The sequence below is a fragment of the Podarcis vaucheri genome (genome assembly GCF_965113315.1).
Source record: "Podarcis vaucheri genome assembly, chromosome: 17".
NCBI lineage: Eukaryota > Metazoa > Chordata > Lepidosauria > Squamata > Lacertidae > Podarcis > Podarcis vaucheri.
In genome coordinates, this window is record NC_138755.1 from 16,119,096 (window position 1) to 16,143,394 (window position 24,299).

The window sequence follows — 24,299 nt, forward strand, 5'->3', positions numbered from 1 at the left end:
GAAACCTTGCGCTTACTACCTTGCATTCTGTGATGGAAGACCAAGAGGACATAATTCCACTAACCAAATAAATCTGTCTATCTGCAGCCAGAAATAAAAGTCAGCACCAAACTGGGGTGCTAAGATGCTGCATGCATGGATATTTTTGAAACTTCACCTAGAACTCTCAAAAGCATCTCGTCACTGAAACTATGGGTAACAGGGGTGATTGAAGCCGATGCAGAGGAAACAAATGGTCAGCAAATTAGCACAGCCCCAGTATTTCCATTTCATGTTCAGGGTACTATGATACCAGCTTTTGTGCTGCAGGGGCGTTTTGCTGGGGGGAAGTAGGACATTTGCCTCTGTTGGTGCAGTTCGGCAACATACAGCACGCAGTATACATTTCATTTGCATTCTACCCAGGCTTCAGGGCTCAGTAGCCGCTTGATAAAATTACAAGACGCTCAGCAAGTTCTGGCTGTGCTGGCATCCCCTTGCAGTTACAGAATTGTGAAAGATTAGCAGCAGAATTTCATCAGCAAACAGAACATATCGAAGACTCCGACTCATAAAGACACATTTTCTCAAGGCACAACTCAACGCCTATTTAACATCAAGAATTTTGACCTGCCAAAATGCCGTTTCTTTTTTGAAGCCGCGAACGCATTGCAATCGGACATTCTGAAGCCTAAAAGCTGGATGTAATGCAATGACCTTCTAAAACAGGAGAGACCAATATAATAATTTCCACTCTTTATCATGCCCCTTGCAAACTGTCTTCCCAGGCCATTTTTAGACTGGAAACTAAGTCTAGTTGAAAGGAGGGGGGCAGCTTTGATTGTTTGCAGGGGAGAATCTGCAAATGTGAGAACGAATCAACTCCCTTCCTGTTGATTCTCCCTTGCAAATGCAAACCTCAGCAAAAATTGAATTCTTGCTCTTAAAATTCGCTCTCTCTGCTACAGTTTCAGCGTCTGGCATCAACTGTCACCAGTATGGTTAAAGAGGTTTAGCATTCCAGTGGATAGCCCCCTGTAGCCAAACTTGACTTATCTTCCCCCCGCCGCTGCCCTGCTACACTCTTCTGTAAAAGTTGGAACTTACAGTAGGCTCTTTCTGCCTTGTAATCCTATCATGAAGAGCAAGATTAGCTTGAAACATTCTGAGTGCCATTGCCAAAATACATCTGTCATCCACACCGTGTACATCAAAGAAAGGTCATAGTGTTATATAATATTTCAAAATTGAGAGTCCCATCAGATCTGCTATCTGAGTACAGGGACCCGGCCTTTTTTAAAAAAAGATTTTAATTTTTTTTTAATGGCTCTGAAGTGTTGATTTTACAACACAGCAATAATTGCTGTGGGGTAGAACGGGGCTGCAGAAAAAATAGAACACACACACACAGATGTAGAGCATCTTTCAGAATGGCTAATGGAGTTTAGTGTTGCCAGCACTCAGAACAACTTGATATTCCCCTTACAGTCTCTGATGGATATTAATATCCCCTTTTAAGGATCAAGGAGGTAATTCATCTTTTGGTCCTCTGTGACCATTCAAATTTAGCCTTTGTTTGTCTTAATTCTCCCCAATGAAGCTTCTATGGGAATTACAGCCGTACGTTGGCTTCCAAACACCTTGGTACTCGGAGGTTTTGGCTTCTAAACACTGCAAACCCAGAAGTGTTACAGTTTGCAAATGTTCTTTGGAACCTGAACGTCTGATGCTGCTTCCATGGCTTCTGATTGGCTGCAAGAGCTTCCTGCAGCCAATCAGAAGCCACACTTGGGTTTCTGAACATACCACTGTACGAGGTACCACTGTAAAGAGTTCTGTAATGCAATCCTGTTCATATTTGTTGTTGTTGTTGTTGTTGTTGTTGTTGTTGTTGTTTAGTCGTTTAGTCGTGTCTGCCTCTTCGTGACCCCATGGACCAGAGCACGCCAGGCACTCCTGTCTTCCACTGCCTCCCGCAGTTTGGTCAAACTCATGCTGGTAGCTTTGAGAACACTGTCCAAGCATCTCGTCCTCTGTCGTCCCCTTCTCCTTGTGCCCTCCATCTTTCCCAACATCAGGGTCTTTTCTAGGGAGCCTTCTCTTCTCAGGAGGTGGCCAAAGTCTTGGAGACTCAGCTTCAGGATCTGTCCTTCCAGTGAGCCCTCATGGCTGATTTTTACTTAGAAGTAAATCTCACTGTGTTCAACTTCAGTGGACTTACTTCCAGATAAGAGATCATAGGATTACCAGATTAGTGTCCGTTTTTGAAGAAGGTTAAATCCCAGACACCATTAAAATAGAAGCAATGAACCCTAAGAAAATGGGTGCATAATATGTACTTATGGATATCTATAGGATAACCTGTGGTCCTCCATATGTTGCTAGACAACATTCCCCATCGTCCTTGACCATTGGCCATGCTGGCAGAGGCTGCTGGGTCCCAACATCTGAAATACCGTAGGTTAGCCATCCCAGATTTATTAAAGTATGCATCACTTGCTAGTCCACTTTAGCCACAAATGTTCCTATCTATTAGCTTGCTTCTGCTGCTCTCTTGCCTACTGTAAGGATAATCAGCTAAATATCAGCAATTATTACACTAATTCTATCTCTGCCTTTTTAAAGTTCTATGAAGATGTCCATAGGATGATATACTGGAAGTTGTATTTTCCAGTCACCTGTTGTTACAATGCAAATTCATATTATTATACTTATGTAGTTTTTCTGGCATTGTAGTTTCACAAATGTTCTGATTATTTTTAATCTGAGCTACAGTTTGGTGTCATGGAGTACTATCTCCAAGCTCCATGGTTTTTAAATTTAATATAAGACTGTTATGAGAGACTTGAACCAGGATAGCAGTAACAAGCTTTCATGTGGTACAATCAATGGCTAGTGCTTTTTTATTTTTAAAAAGCCTAAATTATAACCCAAGTGATTCTTTAGCCTTGACTGCTTGCTGCTTTGTGAAAAATCCAATAGGCAGAAACTGTTTTTTATTTCAATGAATTCTGATTCAAACGATGGCTTATGAGGAACGGAAACGATGCCTTATGAGGAACGGCTAAGGGAGCTGGGCATGTTTAGCCTGGAGAAGAGGAGGTTAAGGGGTGATATGATAGCCATGTTCAAATATATAAAAGGATGTCAGAAAGGCTGTTTTCTGCTGCTCCAGAGAAGCGGACACGGAGCAATGGATCCAAACTACAAGAAAGAAGATTCCACCTAAACATTAGGAAGAACTTCCTGACAGTAAGAGCTGTTCGACAGTGGAATTTGCTGCCAAGGAGTGTGGTGGAGTCTCCTACTTTGGAGGTCTTTAAGCTGAGGCTTGACAACCATATGTCAGGAGTGCTCTGATGGTGTTTCCTGCTTGGCAGGGGGTTGGACTCGATGGCCCTTGTGGTCTCTTCCAACTCTATGATTCTATGATTCTATGATTCTATGATTCTAAATGCTTCAAAATACATCTACACACATCATTCTAATTAACATCTTAAACTCAGCATTCTGCTCAAATATCATTAAGAATTTCTCTGCCTGATTCCAAACTGAAAAACTGTCTGAGGAGCCTGTAGTCATTTCCAGGCATCAACTAAGTTTACACAAGTTTATAGCAACAGTATAATGTGATTCAAAATAAGAGGTAGCTAACTTGCATAACCCAATGTGGTCCATGGTGCTGAACATTTCCTTCTTCCAAAACACTAGGGGGGGGATCAGTTTTGCATGAATAACTTGGCATGGGACACAATTCTATATTTTAAACATATAAGCAACATTTGTTTTATGAGGCAATGATAATAGCTCAGACCGGTACAGTCATTCTCAAGTCACATTCATCCACATGCCACTTTGGAAATGAAAGTACAGGTCAAAAATTTAGCAACAGCCAGGTAACACATGACAAGTAAGGTCAGTCTTCTATAGGAAAACATAAGCAGCTCAGAGAAACTAATTAGAATTCGGCTTTTTGGCAGACTACCATGTTGGGTTTCTTATATTAAAAAAACCCTACTCTGTGTTCCTCTGTTTGGTCCTCTGTATGAGTTTCAGCTCCATCAACTCTAAACTGATTGGGACATGTCCAGCCCTACATACTAACGTCCAAAGCAAGGATGCTACGAAAGACTAATGGTAGCCCCGGAATGCAGCAGTGCCCTGGAAGCTCAATAATAAAAGCCTATATTTTAAGTGAACTTCCTGAATGAATAATGCCCCCTTCTCTTTCTTGAATTTAGAGTTTCATTAAGCACACTTATCTCTAGATAAATGGGATTACTTGTACACAGAAAGTAAAGCTTTCTCAGCCATAGCAGATAATGTTACGGAAAGCAAGGCAGCACTACCAAGTTAGAATATACTGACTGGCTGCTAAAACAAAAACAAAAAATTTATGGGGATGAAGGAACAGGCAGAGCTGAGAGATAGGGGAGGATGGAATAGGAATAGGAACAGCTTTTGGACACCAAGTAAATAAGCAAAAATGTACAAACCTGAGTCAAGTATTTGTTGGAGACGTAAAGAAGTAGAAGGTACATTTCAACCACATGTTGGGGATATGTAGAGTGCTTAAAACATACCCATAATTACAACAAAAGCATCAAGGCACCAGGCCTACAATAATAATATTCTAAGTTTTTAATGAACTAATAGTCATGTGAAAATTATCATTTATCTACAGAACTAATCTGCTAAGGAGGTCTTCTACCAATGCATTAACCTTCTGCTGAACTATCGTATAACCTAACCTTTCAATGATCAGTTTTTCCTAAGTGTTTGTTTTTTTCTTATCACTATAGTCTTTCCAGTCTGTTATTGAATTTACTATACAATTCTGTACTTTCATTAATGAAGAGGTTGGAGTGGTTTTGATTTGCTTCGGTTTGGTTTTTTTTTTTCAATTATTGCATCAGTACAATTGGAGGCAGTGGCGTAGCGTGGGTTGTCAGCACCCGGGGCAAGGCAAGTAATTTGCGCCCCCTAACCCGTGGATTTGCGCCCCCTAACCTGTGGATTTGCGCCCCCTAACCCTAACCCCCAGATGTTGCGCCCGGTGCGGCCGGCCCCCCCTGCACCCCCCACGCTACGCCACTGATTGGAGGAACTGGATTATACATTACTTGTCATTTACCTAGTTAAGTATTTGTGCAGCTAGCAGGATACAGGTTGCGCTGTGGTCTAAACCACTGAGCCTCTTGGGCTTGCCAATCGGAGGGTCAGTGGTTCGAATTGCCATGACAGAGTGAGTTCCCATTGCTATGTCCCAGCTCCTGCCAACCTAGCAGTTCAAAAGCATGCCAGTGCAGGTAGATAAATAGGTACTGCTCTGGCGGGAAGGTAAACAGTGTTTCCATGCGCTCTGGTTTCCGTCACAGTGTTCCGTTGCACCAGAAGCGGTTCAGTCATGCTGGCCACATGACCAGGAAAAGCTTTCTGCAGACAAACACTGGTTCCCTCAGCCTAAAGCAAAGATGGGCACCATACCCCATGGTCGATTTTGACTGGACTCAACTGTCCAGGAGTCATTTACCTTTACGTTTGTGTAGCTAGAGAAGGTTATGTTTTAGGATTACATTGGCTTATAGTGTAGTTTAATATTATGAAAGGAAGTATGGAGTGATGGGTCAGATAGGCTAATGAGAAAAAAATGGTTCTTCGGGGGACATTTGAAAATTATTATAAGATGACACCAAAATAAAGAAATTAGAGATGAAGAAATGATACAGTTAACAACTGGAGATTTTTTTAAAATAACAAAATAATTTAGAAGTTAGAAAGAGATGGGAGAAAACATGATTAAAACAGGAGCAGCTGGAAATGAATAGGACTGATTAGCAACAAAATTCTTAGGAACAGAGATCTTTTATGCGTAACTAAAAAGTTAAGGCACTGGTAAACAAGACCAAGAATAGGTAGCAGGAAAACAAGCAGTTGATACAGAAGGGAGATTTGTCTTCTTGAAGTTAAATAGCCCTATTGGGAAATTAACAATGGGAAACATTTATGCTCCAAATGATGGACAAATTAAGTCCTAGGAGAATTTATAAAGAAAAAGGAATGACATAGCAGAAGGAGAAAACCTAACTGGGGATATGAATGGGATATTCAACCCTGCCAAGGATAAATCTAAGGATAAAAATAACTGCTCTATAATATTACCTGAAATACTTCATGAATATATGGAGCTGTTAATGCTGAACAGTATTTGGAGGCACCGGGAACACAAATGGAGGATTATACCTTTAATTCTACATATTTTAACACATACACTAAAATAGAAGTGTTCTGGATAACACCTACTTTAATGTAAAAAACAAATCAAGTTAAAATTGAAACAGTGACATATGTAGACCATAACCTGATTTCAGTGGAATTATTTAATGGGGTGAAAGGAGGTTGAGTTTTTCCTATTAAACCCGGAAGTAATAGGAAATGCAAGCTGAATTAATGGATCCTTTCACTATTAATAACACTTTGCCACTTCAGAAAACAGCAGGAGCAGTAGAGGACATGGGCAAAATTTATATTAAAGATAGAGAATGAAGTTAGAATCTTAATTTGGGGAAACAACAGTGCTGTTAGCAAATTAAGTATATGCAGAAAACCCCAAAGCAGTCACTTATTAGAAGCCTATAAAATTCAGACAATCAATTACATTTTGCTAAAGAACATTTGACTGGGGAAACAAAGAAGGAAAGCTGCTGTCTTATCAACTGAAATAACAACATATATAAAAGCAGATTCCACCATTAAAAAGGGGCATTAGTCAACACACTGAGTGGATTACTGATGTATTATTCCAAAACTTTATAAACAAACCTGATAAAAAGTGAATAATTTAATTTTCTTTTTTTTTATTTCAGCTAAAAACTAGGCTAAGAGAATCAACAGGCCCTGGATGCTTTTGCTTTAGGAGAAAAATATCAGTGGCCATTAGACTGCAATAATAATAATAATAATAATACTTATACCCCACCCATCTAGTCGGGCCTCCCCAGCCACTCTGGGCGGCTTCTAACAGAATATTAAAAACACTATAAAACATCAAACTTTAAAAACTTCCCTGTACAAGGCTGCCTTCAGATGTCTTCTAAAAGTCAGATAGTTGTTTATTTCCTTGACATCTGGTGGGAGGGCGTTCCACAGGGTGGGCACCACTACTGAGAAGGCCCTCTGCCTGGTGCCATTAGTGTATTACAAAACATTTGCAGAGTCTCTAATAAAACCCTTTAGGAAAGTAATGGGTGAAATTTTCATAAATGATAGACAATTAGCATCATAGCAGGGAGGTTCATGAAAAGATGTAGCTGCAGAAGAACTGTTCTGACTAACTGATATCTTAAGGACTAGATGCTTAAACAAAAAGGGTCTGTAGATTAGTTTTATTATTTGTTTGTTTTTCTTGTGGCATTATTGTTCTTTAAATGAGACTCGTTCTGCTTTTATGTGATTGTTTGGGGTGGTCCCAAAGAAGAAGAAGAAGAGTTTGGATTTGATATCCCGCTTTATCACTACCCTAGGGAGTCTCAAAGTGGCTAACATTGTCCTTTCCCTTCCTCCCCCACAACAAACACTCTGTGAGGTGAGTGGGGCTGAGAGACTTCAGAGAAGTGTGACTGGCCCAAGGTCACCCAGCAGCTGCATGTGGAGGAGCGGGGAAGCGAACCCGGTTCACTACATTACAAGTCCACTGCTCTTAACCACTGAGCATCAGGTGTGTGGGTGCCTGTTTTCGATTCCCCTCAGGGTAAGAGTCTGTTTTGAGGAATGAGATTAATCTCTCCAGATGAGACAGGGTGAAAAGTGTTTGCATTGCCTACTCTGGAGGGGCTCCTGTGCCTACAAATTTAATCCACTTATACCAAAACAGAAAAAGAGGCATAGTCATTTTTAGATTCCCCGTAAGACACGGTCTCCATGGGACCCAGCAGATCACATGCCACCTCACATGCTTCCTGCCCCCCAATGACCCATTTGATAGGTTCCATTGGCTACCACCACTTAAGATGATGGTGATGATAGGTTTCTACCTGCTATTGGGGCACTTGTGGTTCGAGGACCCGACCCCCGCGAAGTGAAATTAAGACACAAGGACACGTGATATAAGGTTGATGGGCTAGAAAAGGCCACAACTTTATTTATTACAGCAATAAAAAGGTATTGGCTTAGGCATTGGATCGAAACAAGTGGGTTTATTCACCAGTAGGTGGAGCCTGATGATGCTAATCCAACTATAGGCTCACCCCTGCTGTCACCGAGGGTCGTGCCATGGCCTCCCGCCAAGCAGGCATCGGACAGAATACACGACTCCCAGATTCCTTTAACGGAATACCCCTAAAAATTGAAGGCATAGGCGATGGGCACACCTAGCACTTCGACACACCACAACACATTATTCCAATGCCTAACCACCACGGCTCCCATCAAGAGCAGAACCTGGTGGAGCCAGGCAGGGGCAAGATGAGGAACATGTCTTCCCCATCCAAACACCACCCAGCACGAAAGATGAGGGGGCTAGATTGCTCTGTAATTTACATTACTATTACACTGGAAGGGACGCGGGTGGCGCTGTGGGTTAAACCACAGAGCCTAGGGCTTGCTGATCAGAAGGTCGGCGGTTCGAATCCCTGCGACGGGGTGAGCTCCCATTGCATGACATCACATGAACTACATGCAGGCATGGGTGCGTGACATCCACGTTTCGGTGGCCAGCAGGGATTACTCCTCTTCCTCCTCCTATCCACAGCAAAGGAGACACCCTTTTCCGTGAGGATGGGCTCAGGCCTGGAGGCAGAGAGACTGCTTCTACATCCGAGCCCCTCCCCATGTAAAAGGGTGCCTCGCTTGCTGGCCGTGGAAGGCAGAGCTGAACGCCAGCACCGCTGCCGCCTGCTAGCTGTTTTCGTTGACTTTGTGGGTTCCCAGCGCCCAGAATTATATGGTTTGTGCGGGATGTCTGGAGTTGTCCCCTATGGTGCAAGCACCTGTATGGTTTTTTACTGAATCACATGGAAGTATCAGTAAAACAGGAGGATAAGGAGTAAATGTCACATAATAATGGAAAACAAAAACATATCAACACTAAGAGAATCCTGAGGGAAAGCGAGGATTCATGCTAATGGCCAAATTGAAATATTATTTACAGGTGCATGAACAAAAGCAGCCAATTAACTTCCCATCAAATAGGAAAATATTTTACTGAGTAGTATAAAAGCATTGCTTCCTCGGTGAAAAGGAAGCTCTGAAATACTCTCGAGTCCAAGCATAGGAAAATATTTCATAGGAAATTATTTGCCACTGTTTGGTGCACAATTTTTGTTTTATTCTTTCCCTTAGTTCATATTTATACAATATAAATATTTACAAATATAATATAATTGTTATATATTTGATGTGTGTGCATGGGTGTTGGGTGGGGAGTGTTGCAGGGAATACATTTGAACTAAGAGTCAAGTGTGGGGGATCACAAGCAGTTTATCAAGAAACAGGAGATCTGTAACTGTCAGGAAACAAATGCTCATTTATCACTCCTCCCTTCTGAAAAAAGAGATAACTCTCCATTTTAAGCTTTCTGACTCACACTTGTATTCCTTTGCCAATAGTGCCTACATGAGAGTTTCTTCTTCAAAAGATTAAATACACACAGGACACATTAGTATGGCCATAAAAGGTCAGTTTCTGTGTATGAATTTCGAAGGTTTGCACTATTTGCAGACAGCATCACAGAGAAAGGAGGAAGCCTGACTATCTACATACAAAGTAAGGAGGAACACATTTTTAGGGACATCTCCACTCTCGTTTTGTTGCAAAGAATGGCACAGAAACAAAGTTATGGATGCATCTAGTCTTAGAGCTCTAGCAATGCCCCAAGTCACTGTTTCCCAATCATGGATCTACAGCTATTTTTGGACTACAACTCCCATCATCCCTAGCAAGCAAGACCAGTGGTCAGGGATGGTGGAAACTGCTAGATCCAAGGTTGGGAAACACTGTCCTAAGTGTTATCTATCATCACAAATTTGTCCCATTGGTCTCCATGGCATATAACATCAAATAACACTGGGATGCACCTATTAAAAGATGCACCATGGACTTGAACCACAATGAAGGTGAACTATATATGAAATATTAGCTGACTTAAAGCATATGAGCTTTTGGGAGGTGGGAGCCAAGAGATGGGACAACTGTCACTCATTATTTGCTGGAGACCTGGGCACCATAGCATTTTCCCACCCTTTAACATACAATAAATAGGCTGCTGCTAAATAAATGACCATTTTTCACTCCAGCAAATGCTACCTTCCCTTAGACCCTTACCCAATCACCATGCACAATGCAACTGAATGGAACAACAAAGTAACACCAATTGAAAATAATCTGATATAAAATAAACAGCTACAGGCATTGATGAGCACACAAAAAAACAAACCTTTTAAGGATAACTTTTTATTTACACTTCAAATATTTTTAAAACCAGACCCCCAAGCTGTTGTTCTACCATAGAAGATGGAAGATCTAGCAAAATGCTGGTTTCTTTAAAGGAACAGCAGCTGCCATGCTATATAGATCTGTTGCTTCTTGCAGCAGCAGCTGTCCAGCTGGCTATAACAACAAGAGCTGTTTGGCAGTGCAATGGACTCCCTTGGGAAGTTGTGGACTCTCTTTCATTGCAGAGGTTGGATGGCATCTGTCTTGGGTGCTTTAGCTGAGATTCCTGGATTGCAGGGGGTTAGCCTAGATGACTCTTGGGGTCCCACCAACTCTACAATTCTATGATTCCATGAAAGTCTATGCAATAATAAATTTCTTTGCTAGCCTTCAAGGGTCGACAAGTCACTTTTGGCCCAAGGGCGTCGGACAGGATCCACGACCACTGGATTCCTTTAATGGAATACCCATAAAGTGGAGGGGTAGGCGATGGCCACACCCTGCCCTCCAATACACAAACATATTCCAATGCCTAACCACCAATACCAAAAAGTTGTGACAATTTGCTACGAGGTAGGCGAAAAACCAAGTGGTCGGTGCCAATTTTCCAGTTGGATAAAAATTCCTACCAGGCCCCTTGGCCAACCAAGGCGACCAACCACAGGTCCATAGCAATGTCAAGAACCAAGCAATGAACTAGAGGGTGGGTGGGTGGGTGATCCAACGAAAGGCAGCAGCACAATGGATGGGAAGTGCTGCCACGGCTGCATTCGAGCAGTGAAACCCCGCCCCCAAGCCTCCACCTGGTTGGTTGGCTACTTGGGGGTGTGGCGCGGCAGCCAGGATGGCTGGGCAAGGGCCGAAATGCCCCCTTGCCAACGCAGGAAATGGTTCCCACTCACAACTGCTCCCCTCTGCAAGGAGGAGAGGCTTTATAACGGGGAAAGTTAAGGCTGTGACACTAGTTCGCCTAACTATAAATCAATTAAAGCCTTTCCATAAAAAGATGTCCTTGGTGAACCAGGCTGCACAGTTTTATGGAACTGTTAATTATTTTAATATGTGGACTTATAAAAAAATAGGTGGGCTGCAGGTTGCATTCCATCGCCCTTCTCTCTAAGGATGGTGCCTCTCAAGACATAATCCAATAAATAAAAATGATTTATCCTGTGCTACCATTATTTTATTCGTATGCAAATTTATTAAATCAAAATTTATAAAAAGACATCCTGCACAAACTACATTTTTATCAGTATCCGTAGCTGCATCCATTCAGTCATCTATTCCTCCAAAGAAGGGGATTCAAAGCAATACTTACAGAAATCCTGAATAACATTAAGAAAAATCAAGCCTAGACTATTCTGATAGTTCTTTTCCTTGTCTGGTCTACTTCTTTTTCAAACTTCAAGTAATCTGTGCATGTTTTATCTTTACCTGACTATTCTTCACAACAACTGTGGAAGCAAGACCAGTTTTATTTTTTTCTATATCACACCCAGGGAACTGAGCACAAAAGAATCACTACTTGCCCAAAGTAAGATTTGAAATGGGGCTTTGGGGGGTCACACCATAACTGCAACAGCACTCTTAAGCAAGTTCATGCTTTATTTTTTTTTTCCTTAACCATGGCAATGCCAAATCACACGTTTCCATCTGTGTGGTCTTTGCTTGATACATTTGTCAAACAGACAAGTTAAATAATGGGTCGATTTTTCTCACCTGGTACTTGACATTGCAAACTCATTGTACTGTAACTTTGCAATGCTGCGTTAGGAGTAAGAATTGTAGACTGCCTTGTATTAGAATAGCGGTGGGAGTAAAACGGCAGATACATCAATTGAAGGTGCTCCATCTGTCTTTGTCAAGAATCCAACATCTGCTCCAAGTTTAAAATGTTAAAATAGCAAATTACCCATCATCCCATGATTGGCTGATGGCTTTTCTCGTCAGGCAGCACCATGGTTCAGTTCCATTCCACCCTCAACAAATACAGGAAAGGAATGTACATCAATATTCATTTACAGGGCTATTGACAGTACTCTATCACCCCCAAACCCCCTTTGCATGTTTTTCCTTGGGGAGCTGTCCAGATAGTCTCCATCTGTGACTTGCTCTTCATTACTCCAGCCTCCAAGGTCCAAATACAAGCTCCATATGTTCCTTCTGAGCCAATAGTTCCTTTGTGATTCATCATATCTGTCATACTAAGCTCTGCTTCAAGCCTTTGAAGGATCAATAAGAGATTTTTCAACCGCCACATGTGTGATAGGCATTCTCAGAGTTGACTTCATTCTTAGGAACCAAACACATGACCCATTTTTTGTGCAAACGTTTAATACATGAACTGTGCATAATTGGGTAGCTATCCTTGTGCTTACGGTATCTCAACAGTTGCTTGCTTTGTCATTTATCCTGACAAACTAGGCTCTTTGCTCTGCTTTTGGCCAAACAGCAAAATTCCCTGAATGATATGGTGAAGAAGGAGCTTGTCCAAAGTACCACAATAGTCAAGGTTGGCTAAAGAGGGGAAGACAGCAAAAATGGGATATCCTTCAGAACAGGACTGCATCCATTATGCCCATGGGAGATATGATACCCTAAATTCCCTGTTAAGTACATTATTAATGAAAGTATGTAATAAGTATTCTGCACAGCCTGCGTATTATTTTCCTATCCAAGCAATTGCCCACAACTATAGCTTCGTCCTTAGGTGAAGTATGAACACTGCATATAATCACACACAATCCAGAATTAAAACATTTGAAATAGTAGAAGAGATTTTAAAAATGTCTCATTGAATAAAAGACTGGTTACGAAAGAGACTCTCACAAATGACCAGGAATGTGTTCTCTGTACTCTAGTTTGTACCCCTTATAAAAGAGAAACATGGGGACAAGGCTTGGGCTTGCATCACTGCTAACGCAAGCGTAGCATTTTGTGTAAAGCAACATTGGCATGCATACCTTTATGTACAAATAATGTCTGGGCATATGATCTATAGAAGAAGAAGAAGAAGAGTTTGAATTTGATATCCTGCTTTATCACTACCCGAAGGAGTCTCAAAGCGGCTAACATTCTCCTTTCCCTTCCTCCCCCACAACAAACACTCTGTGAGGTGAGTGGGGCTGAGAGACTTCAGAGAAGTGTGACTAGCCCAAGGTCACCCAGCAGCTGCATGTGGAGGAGCGGGGAAGCAAACCCGGTTCACCAGATTACAAGTCCACCGCTCTTAACCACTACACCACACTGGCTCTATACACAACTTTCTCTGGAAAGGGTTACTTCCGGGTTTCGCCACTTGCACATGCACAGAAGCACAAAATGACGTCACGCGCATGCACAGAAGCAGCGAATCGCAACCCGCACGTGCACAGGCGCGCCGCTGCCGGTTGCTCTCTTTTCATGTTGTGAATGGGCCTCCGGAACAGATCCCATTTGCAACCAGAGGTACCACTGTATATTAAAAGACAAAGTTACCTACTGTTGTAGAAACTGCTGCAACAAATAAGGATAGTAGTGGCACCTCACCTATGAAACCACTGAACATGCGTGTCTTACTCCTTGGAATTGAATTAGCTGCACCTGGCATCAAAAGTTACAGAAAGGTATTTTAACTTTAATACAGACATTCCAAATTCTGTAGTGACGGAGGATGGTTCTTGAAGATGACAAGCGTTTTGTGACTCAGTCCTGCTGATCCTGTCAACAATATTCCCAGTGATTAGCATTGAGCACAATCCTCAGTGCGCATCAAGCCACTGAAGAAGACTACATAGAAACAAGGCATTCAGTGACCATTCACTCTATCTGACTTTATTCAATCCTGAAGTTCCCGCTTACTCACTCTAAAAACACACACACACAAAAACCTCCTTAGTTTTCTATGCTTGTAATCTCAATTGTATGTACCTTCATGCACTTGGAGTTTTTGGCTGGGCCTGCTTACCCAAGCCAAAAACTGTGCTCATTCCACCTGCCAGCTGTATGACGTCAATAATCTCCACCCAACAGCAAAGGAATCTCTGGCAATATTTCTTGTGGAAAAGGGAGGAGCAGTCCATTCAGGCTTTAGCCCATGTTCATAGGAGAGGCTTACAGACCCCCTTCTTCATCTCTTTTTCTCCTCTTCTTGTGATTAAAAAAAAGGAGACGATTGTGTCAGTCATTACAGGCAGTTAGGGCTCAGCGGTATGTGGAAAATCGAGATGGAGAGCATGCTTGCAAGCACCTTCCCCAGCTTTCCTCCCAACATTGAAGCTGCATGGATGACCTCCACCTGCCTCTGCCACTTCAAAGTTGGCAGGAAGGCTTTTCACTCATCACACTCACCAGAGTGGCAGTGCCACACTTCTTACGATGAGCGTTATTTGTAGAAGCCTGCACACAGAATGACTTTCCTGCTTTTTAACACAGCGCTAACTCAAAAAGTGTGGGACACGGGTGGCGCTGTGGGTTAAACCACAGAGCCTAGGACTTGCCGATCAGAAGGTTGGTGGTTCGAATACCCGCGATGGGGTGAGCTCCCATTGCTCGGTCCCTGCTCCTGCCAACCTAGCAGTTTGAAAGCACGTCAAAGTGCAAGTAGATAAATACCTTCTGGCAGGAAGGTAAACGGTGTTTCTGTGCGCTGCTCTGGTTCACCAGGAGTGGCTTAGTCATGCTGACCACATGACCTGGAAGCTGTATGCCGGCTCCCTCAGCCTATAGAGTGAGATGAGCGCGTAACCCCAGAGTCAGTCACGACTGGACCTAATAGTCAGGGGTCGGTCCCTTTACCTTTACCTTAACTCAAAAAGTACCAGAATCTAGACAAAAAAAATTAATATACCATCTCTCTATATATATCTCTCTCACGCACATGCGCGCGCGCACACACACACACACACACACACACACAACACAGAAACTTCTCCAACAATAAAAGTCTGATATTTACATAGGTTGAAACAGAGGTATTCTTGACGATCAGGTAGCATGACCCAGCTGTGCACCAGCTGTTTCTTCTTCAGCACTTAAGACAGCTCGGAGCAAACCCTTTCCCTTCTGAAGAATGCAACCGAAGTTTTCATGCTGGACCATGCGGTTGCTATTTCCCCAAAAGAAGGCTACCACCCGTTGTCAGAAGGAAAGTTAAGTATTTGTGTTTTTAATTTCACACTGCAGGTATAATGTAAAAACCAAAAGCAGATTTTAAAAGTGAACAAATGTGACATTTTAGCTGCACTAATTAAAGTTTTTGGCCATACAAATGAGAACTGCCTCTACATTACCCACCAGCCAACTATCGATTTGAGATTTTAAGGTTCAGAACCTGCAGCCTCCCTGCTGTTCTCCAACTCCAGTTTCCAGCAGCCCAGTGAGCACATCCAGTCACCAGGGGTGAAAGGAGCAAAACCAGACAGCCACAGATTCCAACCACCCTCTTTTAAGGCCTACCATGCTCACAAGCTTCCAACTGTCCTAGCAGCACAGTAATACATTTTTTTTAAAAAACAACAAAATTCTAAACATATTTTGATGACGCAGTTAGCAACCAGGCAGAGTGGTAATGTTTTACTACCTTTTCACATCTTATTACTTAAGATGTGGCATTTTGCCCATGCAATCCGACACTATTCTCAAGAAGTGTAACCTTACATTAAGAAGTATATCAAAACGATCGGATTTAATTATGTTTTTGTAAAAAAAATACTAATCTGGAGATGACTCGAAAACAAATAAGAGTAACCAGGAGGGGCTGGTTCTCACACTAGCTTCACTTTCAGTTTTAAGAAAACAAGAAAAGTTAATTAAATTAGATTTGTTTGTGCTCCATTGCATCTGCAGGATATTCTACAGCCCCCCCCCCCCAAGCTAAGCTATGATCCCTTTCCCTGAATCAACATCTGGGCAGCGGAGATTCCATGACTAAGCAGAGGGAACTACCTTGTAGAGAATACTAAAATGACATCAAGTACGTGTAAATTATACCCATGGGAAACACAATGACACAACCCAGCTCAACATTCTGCTTTCAAGAAACGAAAAACTCACTTGAAAACAAAACAGGAGAGACTACAGGAGTACTTGATACCCTGGAAGAAGAAAAATTCCTCCTCACAAGAGGATAATTAAGAATCACAGCCCATAATATTTACTGCAGCCTGCACAGTTTATAATAAATACCATGCAACCTTCACTTCCCTGGGATTATAAAACTAACTTCATCTTTTAGATGTCCAGTGTGTTTTATTAGGAAAAGTAAACCTTACATTCAAATAGCCCCTATTTAGGAATCACAATTCCCCTTTCAATTTAAAAACCAGATTGTGCAGAGCCTCCACAAACAGAACAAGAGAAAAATTATGGGGCTCTCCTGCCCCCAGGATGACTGCACCAGATATATTTTATATATATATATATGGCTAACACTTGTATCTTGTCTTTCCTCCCAGAAACTCAATGCAGCATACATGTCCCCCCCCCCACCTTCTGTTTTATCACACAACAACTCTGTGAGGAAGGCAAGGCTGAAAGTTAAGCTCTATCAAAGGCCTGGGTTAAGAGATACCATCTTAACCTAATGCCAGAAGCCCAAGAGTGTAGGGACCAACTGTACCTCCAGGAGGAGTAAATTCCACAGCTGGAGCACCTCTACAGAGAGGACTCACATCACTGTATAGCAATCTGCACCTGCTGGCGGTACGAGAAGAATAAGTTTGCCTTTGTTGATCTCAGGAGCTGGGTGAACTGCTGTTATGTGACATGAGCGCGATCTCAGATTTCCATAACCCTTTGCTGTCTCTCAAGACAAACACAGTTGTCACGCTGATCACTACAGTGTTACCTTGGTTTAAGAACAGCTTAGTTTATGAACAACTTGGATTAAGAACGCTGCAAACCCGGAAGCAGGTGTTTTGGTTTGCGAACTTTGCCTTGGAAGCAGAACATGTTCCGCTTCCTGTTGAGTGTGTTCCATTTGTAAATTGAGTCCCCACTGCCATGGGAAAGTATGCCTTGGTTTAAGAACGCTTTGGTTTAAGAACAGACTTACGGAACGGATTAAGTTCGTAAACCAAGGTACCACTGTACAGTGGTACCTTGGGTTAAGAACTTAATTCGTTCCAGAGATCCGTTCTTAACCTGAAACAGTTCTTAACCTGAGGTACCACTTTAGCTAATGGGGCCTTACGCTGCCGCCGCACGATTTCTGTTCTCATCCTGGGGCAAAGTTCTTAACCTGAGATACTATTTATGGGTTAGCGGAGTCTGTAACCTGAAGCATCCATAACCTGAAGCATCTGTAACCCGAGGTACCACTGTACTTCATCTTTACCAGGCTGTATGCATTGTAATTGGGGAGTGGCAGAAACAATTACAAATTTCACTCAAATGCAACTAATACAATATTAAATACTAGGGACTGCCACCCTTGCTCACCTTTCCCTTTGCTGACACTGCCTTCCCCCCTCCCCAGGCCAACACCTCCTCCCTTTATACCTGTTCCTTTATACCTCAACCGCCCCCTTGCAGCTTGCCCAAACCACTTCCACACCTTGCCCCAACCTCTTTTAAAGGAGAGAGAGAGCTGCTTCACAGAGCAGTTTGATAAAACCACACTCTGAAGTGCCCCCTACTACTATTAAACAGTTTGCATGGGCAGACTGCCTGTACACACAGATGTTCTACTTACCTGCCTGCCACTATGCCATCATTTGGAAGCCACACAGACTACACTGACAACAGCCTTACGTCTGTGTGTGTGTGTGTGTGTGTGTGTGTATTTGTATATAGATGTTTTCAACAACAGTACCGGTACCTACTTGCAGAACAGTGATTTTTCTGTTTGCCTCAGCAAACCTGATATGTAGTTGAGCTTTTCCTCTACTTGGCTGATCATTAAAAAGAGAGAGAGAGTTCTCAGAAGACCCTGCTGCTGTGTATAATGATTTGGTACCCCCTAAGATACATGAGAGGGGACACGGGTGGCGCTGTGGTCTAAACCACTGAGCCTTGGGCTTGAAGATCGGGAGGTCAGCGGTTCGAATCTCCGTGACGGGGTGAGCTCCCGTTGCTCGGTCCCTGCTCCTGCCCACCTAGCAGTTCGAAAGCATGTCAAGTGCAAGTAGATAAATAGGTACCACTCCGGCGGGAAGGTAAACTGCGTTTCCGTGCGCTGCTCTGATTTCGCCAGAAGCGGCTTAGTCATGCTGGCTGCATGACTCAGAAAAACTGTCAGGGGACAAACGCCGGCTCCCTTGGCCAGTAAAGCGAGATGAGCACCTCAACCCCTGAGTCGTTCGTGACTGGACTTAACTGTCAGGGGTCCTTTACCTTCAAGATACATGACAACAATATGGGGTGCCAATACAGAGAAGGCCCTGCTTTGTAACTGTTGAACTTGCTCTCCAGTACTTTATAGCTGGACAGAACAACCCAATGTGGGGTAGGTATGGGACATTCCATGGCAGAAGCATCATGACCCCAGAGGAACTAGAGCAGGCATCCCCAAACTCGGGCCTCCATATGTTTTGGGACTACAACTCCCATCATCCCTAGCTAACAGCCGTGGTCAGGGATGATGGGAATTGTAGTCCCAAAACATCTGGAGGGCTGGGTTTGGGGCTGCCTGAACTAGAGACAACAGGAATAGAGCACTTTATCCATGTTGATTGGGGGTTTGGTCCCCACACCTATATTTTAATTTTTTAAAAAATAATAATAGCTTTATTTCAATTGACTCCTGCTGAGCTAGTGCTAGAAAGGTAGAAGGGGAAAGGGACAGCTCTTTGCCTTCTTTTGACCATCCTGTGCCACTCCATCCCTTTCTTTAATATTTTTTCCTCTCACTGGTTCCCCATGAAAGAAAAACCAGTATGCCAGCTCTAGGCCTTTCCCGCTATTTCAGGGTTGTGTCCAAGGAAGAGGGGGCTTTGGATTCAGCAAATGCAAAGCCTTCCCCCAATGTGCTCCCTTTTCTCTCTCTCTCTCTCTCTGCTCTTGGAGCACTGAGAGTGATATACCTTTCCACAGGTGTTACAGGAAGGCAGGTGAGGGTGAATCTCCTCTCCACCAGCAAAGAAGGAGATCTGCTGTATCCCATGTCCCCTTGGGTGTCCCCCAAAGGGACAGGACATCTGTTTGTGTCCTTATATATCAAAGTTTAGAAATGTATATATTCTTACCTAGTCTTCCTTGGTAAATTACTGCACGGGGAAGGTTTTCTGGTGGCAGAACTGGGGTGGTTCATTTAAGGCATAAACAGCATAGCTTTACTGTGCATTCTTTCACTGTTCGTTATTCAAAGTCAGTGTTTCATAGTTTTTACAAATGTTTGTGCCTTTTCGCTAGTTTTATTTCCAGTTTTGTTGACAACTGTAGTTGTTGTTAAGAAAAAACAGGAAAACACTGAATCAGATACAATGTAGGCTTGGCTGATGTTTATCATCAGTGGGATAAACTGACTCTAAATTGACTTTAGACCTAGAGTCAATGCAGTACCAGGGGGCTCATATCTTGGGTCCAAAATTAAGACAGAATTCCTTGTAAAAGAGCTTGGAAACCTACTTCCATGTAATATGGAGCAATTCAGACTCAAAGCTAGAAAATCAATCAAGTCACTAGCCATGCAACACTGCATTCTTAACAACTCTACTAATCTCCAACATTCAATTTCCATTTATTAACGTGTGCACCAAAATGCAATCGTGGCATGCTGATAAATGCAATTGTTCAGTATACTGAATTTTTAGGTTTTAGCTGTTATTATTGCAGCCAAACTGGCAAATTATCCAAGAAAGGTTTGAGAACTGTGTGTGCTTTCAGCTTTACACAAGTGGCAAAAAATATTTTTAAGAATTAAAAAAGGGGCAGAAAGGGAAAACGGGTTCTGGGAAAAATGACTTTGACAATCCCACCCACCATTGAACCCAATGGGTTTTGACTTTACTCAATTTTGGCTATACACATGATCCCCAGAACGTAGCCCCCACATAATTTGCAGGCCTACTGTATTTAAGATGGCAGAGTCAGCAATCTATTGGTGTACTTCTAGGAAGAGAATGTGACCTATATTTAAAACAATGGACAAAAATAGAATCTGGCAGAATTCACACTAGGGGTTTTATTTTGGAACTCTGGGGACTGGGATACGCCAAATTTATGATTCTTGTGGTACAGGCAGAGAAAGGAGGCCATCTCCATTTACACAGTGGCATTTGCAAAGACTGTATTTGAAATTAGAGGATGCTGGCATAATCCAGCCTGGCGCAACCCACCAAGACCTAGGTACTTTTGGCACATTGGATAATAAAACATTTTCAATGACATTGGGAAAAGTGAAGTGGCATTGAAATGTGTTTATATTTTTAAAATGTTTATTTTTGAAATTTTCGGGTTTCATTGTTTCCAAAGAAAACCAGCTAATCTGGCAACACCTCCTGTTTTCGACATCAGTTTCAAGTTCTGCTGTTAGCTGCTAGACACAAAACGAGTCCTGGTTCTTCCCTTCAACCTTCCAGCCACTTCAGCCCTTGCTGGGTCCAAAGAGAAGGTAATTTGCTACCTGCTTTGCTAAATTCGCTCAAGTGAGATGGACACACAGCTCTATCCTCAACACCCATTTGCAGCAAAAAAGTGGCAAGTTTCCCTGAAATGCTGCACCAGATTCTGCAGGTTTTGAAACCTCTGCTTCTTACTGGAGAGGATAACCATAACCTGAATTTAAGCATTAAACACAGACGGAAAGCCAGTTTTTAAAATTAAAAACCAACAACTTTGCTATCACTTATTTGCACTCAGAAACCAAGATGCAGAAGCTGGACAGAGTCTCTAAAACTCCTCTGTAAACACCAGAGAAGCAGACACTGTGTACGGCAGAAATTAACCCCTTATTAGAATCTCTGAAAGAAACCAAAGGAGTGATCCGCAAATCCAAATAAGAGGACACTTCCTTGAAGTTCACATGTCATGTTCTGATAGTTCAAAGCTCCCTGGAAATGCCATGTCCTGGAACAAAAAGGTCAGCTATTTTAAAACAACTTTAAGAACCATCTCCTAAAAGCAAATGACACCTGTCAGTCTCAGCTTGGAGTCATCCTGAGCTGCAAAAGCGCACAGTTCTTGAAGCCACAAGAGATGCAGGAAATCTTGTCCTGTCCCAAACTTCAGGTTCCCAAGACACTCTCTATCATAGGAGCCAACTCCTAGGGGCCAATGGACCTTCACCCCCCCAAAAAAAAATATGGAGCTCACCCTCCCAAAAAAGTTGATGGGTATTTCCATTGAAATTGTGCGTGTGCACTGCATTATGTGATTGATTATGCAGTGTGGAGCTTGCGTGGCCCTCCAATATTTTATTCAAGCTGGCATCCCTGCCTATTATTACAACTCCTGACACCATGGGCATAGCTGGGGAGGCAGCTGCCCCCCAAATCAAGTAAATAAATAAAAATACTTAACTAACTGACCGATTGTGTAGCAGGTAACTCGGTTTTGTGTCCCCCCCATAAAACCTTCGCCCCATGGCTACGCTCATGCCTGACAGTGCATAGCAGTATGGGGCCAAAGAGATCCCTCACTTTAAGGGAGCGGATTTCGGTTTGATGAGGCCCTAAGCTACAGAAGGTAATGGGGCCCTTTATATGTCCAGCTGTCCTTTGTCCACAACAATTTGTTGGTGTTTTTTGTGTTGAATATATGCTATATGGTAATTTATGGACCTCATAGGTATCTAAAGCCATTTGCACATAACAAATAGGAGCCTACAGAACACAAAACACTGTTGCTGTATGTAGGTTTTATTTTATTTTTTTATCTTATATGTTGGAAATGTACCCCCAGTTTTTTCCCCTTTAAATTTTTTTGGGCCCCCCAAGAGAGAAGGGTCCTAAGCTATAGTTTGTTTAGCTTATAGGTAAATCAGGCACAGGGACGTGGGTGGTACTAGGGACACAGGTGGTGCTGTGGGTTAAATCACTGAGCCTAGGACTTGCCAATCAGAAGGGCGGCGGTTCGAATCCCCGCGACGGGGTGAGCTCCCGTTGCTCGGTCCCTGCTCCTGCCCACCTAGCAGTTCAAAAGCACATCAAAGTGCAAGTAGATAAATAGGTAGCGCTCCAGCGGGACGATAAACAGCATTTCCATGCACTGCTTTGGTTCGCCAGAAGCGGCTTAGTCATGCTGGCCACAAGACCCAGAAGCTGTACACCGGCTCCCTCGGACAATAAAGCGAGATGAGCGCCACAACCCCAGAGTCGGTCACGACTGGACCTAATGGTCAGGGGTCCCTTTACCTAAGCTCCTGAAGGTAATGGGGCCGTTTATGTCCAGCTGTCCTTTGTCCACAACAATTTGTCGCTGTTTTTTGTGTTGAATATATGCTATATGGTAATTTATGGACCTAATAGGTATCTAAAGCCATTTGCACATAACAAATAGGAGCCTTCACAACACAAAACACTGTTGCTGTATGTAGGTTTTATTTTATTTTTTATCTTATATGTTGGAAATGTACCCCCAGTTTTTTCCCCTTTAAATTTTTTTGGGCCCCCCAAGAGAGTGGGGTCCTAAGCTATAGCTTATTTAGCTTATACGTAAATCAGACACGGATCAATAGCAAGTAAGCAAGCAAGCAAGCATGGGCAGTTACAGGCAAGGAACGCATCCCAGCCCCTCTTACTCACACAGAGACGTCTTTCCCCAAAGCTCGCCCGTGCGCGCAGGAGCCTCTGCTGGCCTCAGGCAACCCCTGCTCCGCGCCCGCGCGCATGCACACGTGCGTGTCCACCTGTCGTCCGCCCGACAGGGGGCTCCCCGCGCTAACCACCGAGCCGAGGGGAGAAACAGAGGGAGAGGGAGAGGAGGAGAGGGAGACGGGACGCGGCTTCTCTTACCTGGGGAGCCGAGCACAGGAGCCACAAGCTGACGGAGAAGAACACGGGCGCGGCGACTAAACTCCAGGCGCGCTGCTGTCCCGCCGGCGCTGCCATGGCCCTCGTCCTCCTCAGCTCCGAGGGCGGGAAAAACAAAGTGCGCGCGGAGGAGGAGGAGGCGCGCAAGCTCCGCGCCCGGCTGGGTCGCCCCCCTCTCGCCCGCTCCACCTCCCGCTTAATCCCTCCTGAAGAGGCTCGCCCCGTCGGCGGCTCCTCGCTTCGCAGCCAGGCGTCCCCGGGGAGCTCCGCGACGGGGCGCTCGCTTGCTGGAGCGGGACATGGGCGAAGGGGGCGAGCGAAACTGAGGAGCTCGGCGGGGCCGGAGGGGTGGCGGGGCCGCGGCTGCTCCTCCCTCCTCGCTTCCTCGGTGGACGGCTGAGGGGAGCCGCGGCGGGGCTGCTTTCGACGCCGGCTTCTCCGCCTCAGGGTTCCAGGCGCCGGGCTCCCTCGAGGCACTTGGCTCCTCAATTTGTGAGGAGTTTTCGCCGGGCGGGCTGGCGTCGGTGTGGGGAGAAGGGCCTCGCCCTACCTTCCCCGCCTTAAAGAGACACCGCTGCTTTCCCCTGAGGGGATTCCTCGGCGCGCCGGACCCGCCGGGGGCGTCCGCGCAAGCGCGCGCCCACTTCGCCAAGTCGGAACCGGAGCGCAGCCGGCGGGCGCCTCGACGCGCGCGCAGAAGCGCAGGCTCAGGCGACGATCCTGCGCGCGTCGTCTATCCTAGCAGAAGAGCCACGCATTGCGCTGGGTTTTCCTGGATGGTGCAGGATCAGACCGCACGTGCACAGCATGGGCATTGGGGGCTACTTCACCCAAGCGCAACCCGAATGCCTGCCAGCTTAGCTGACAGCCCCGTGATTTTGAAATACTAAATGCTACACAGGGTTGCCATATTTTGAAGAACCAAAAAAGGAGGACGCGCTAGTCGACTTCTACCTTTGACTATGCATCGCTGTGACAACTCTACCCCTGAAAAAAGGA

General features: G+C 44.0%; 1 protein-coding gene across 2 annotated transcripts in view; it reads right to left on the minus strand.

The window, feature by feature from the left end:
• ADAMTSL1 (ADAMTS like 1) overlaps nt 1–23,537 on the minus strand; it is a 486,607-nt gene extending 463,070 nt beyond the window's left edge. For both annotated transcript variants that reach the window (XM_082204524.1, XM_082204522.1), the window contains exon 1: nt 23,283–23,537. In XM_082204524.1, coding sequence (XP_082060650.1) covers nt 23,283–23,378 — 96 coding nt within the window. In that variant the 5' untranslated portion in view covers nt 23,379–23,537. The remainder of the gene's footprint in view (nt 1–23,282) is intronic.
• Between the last annotated feature and the right edge of the window lie 762 nt (nt 23,538–24,299).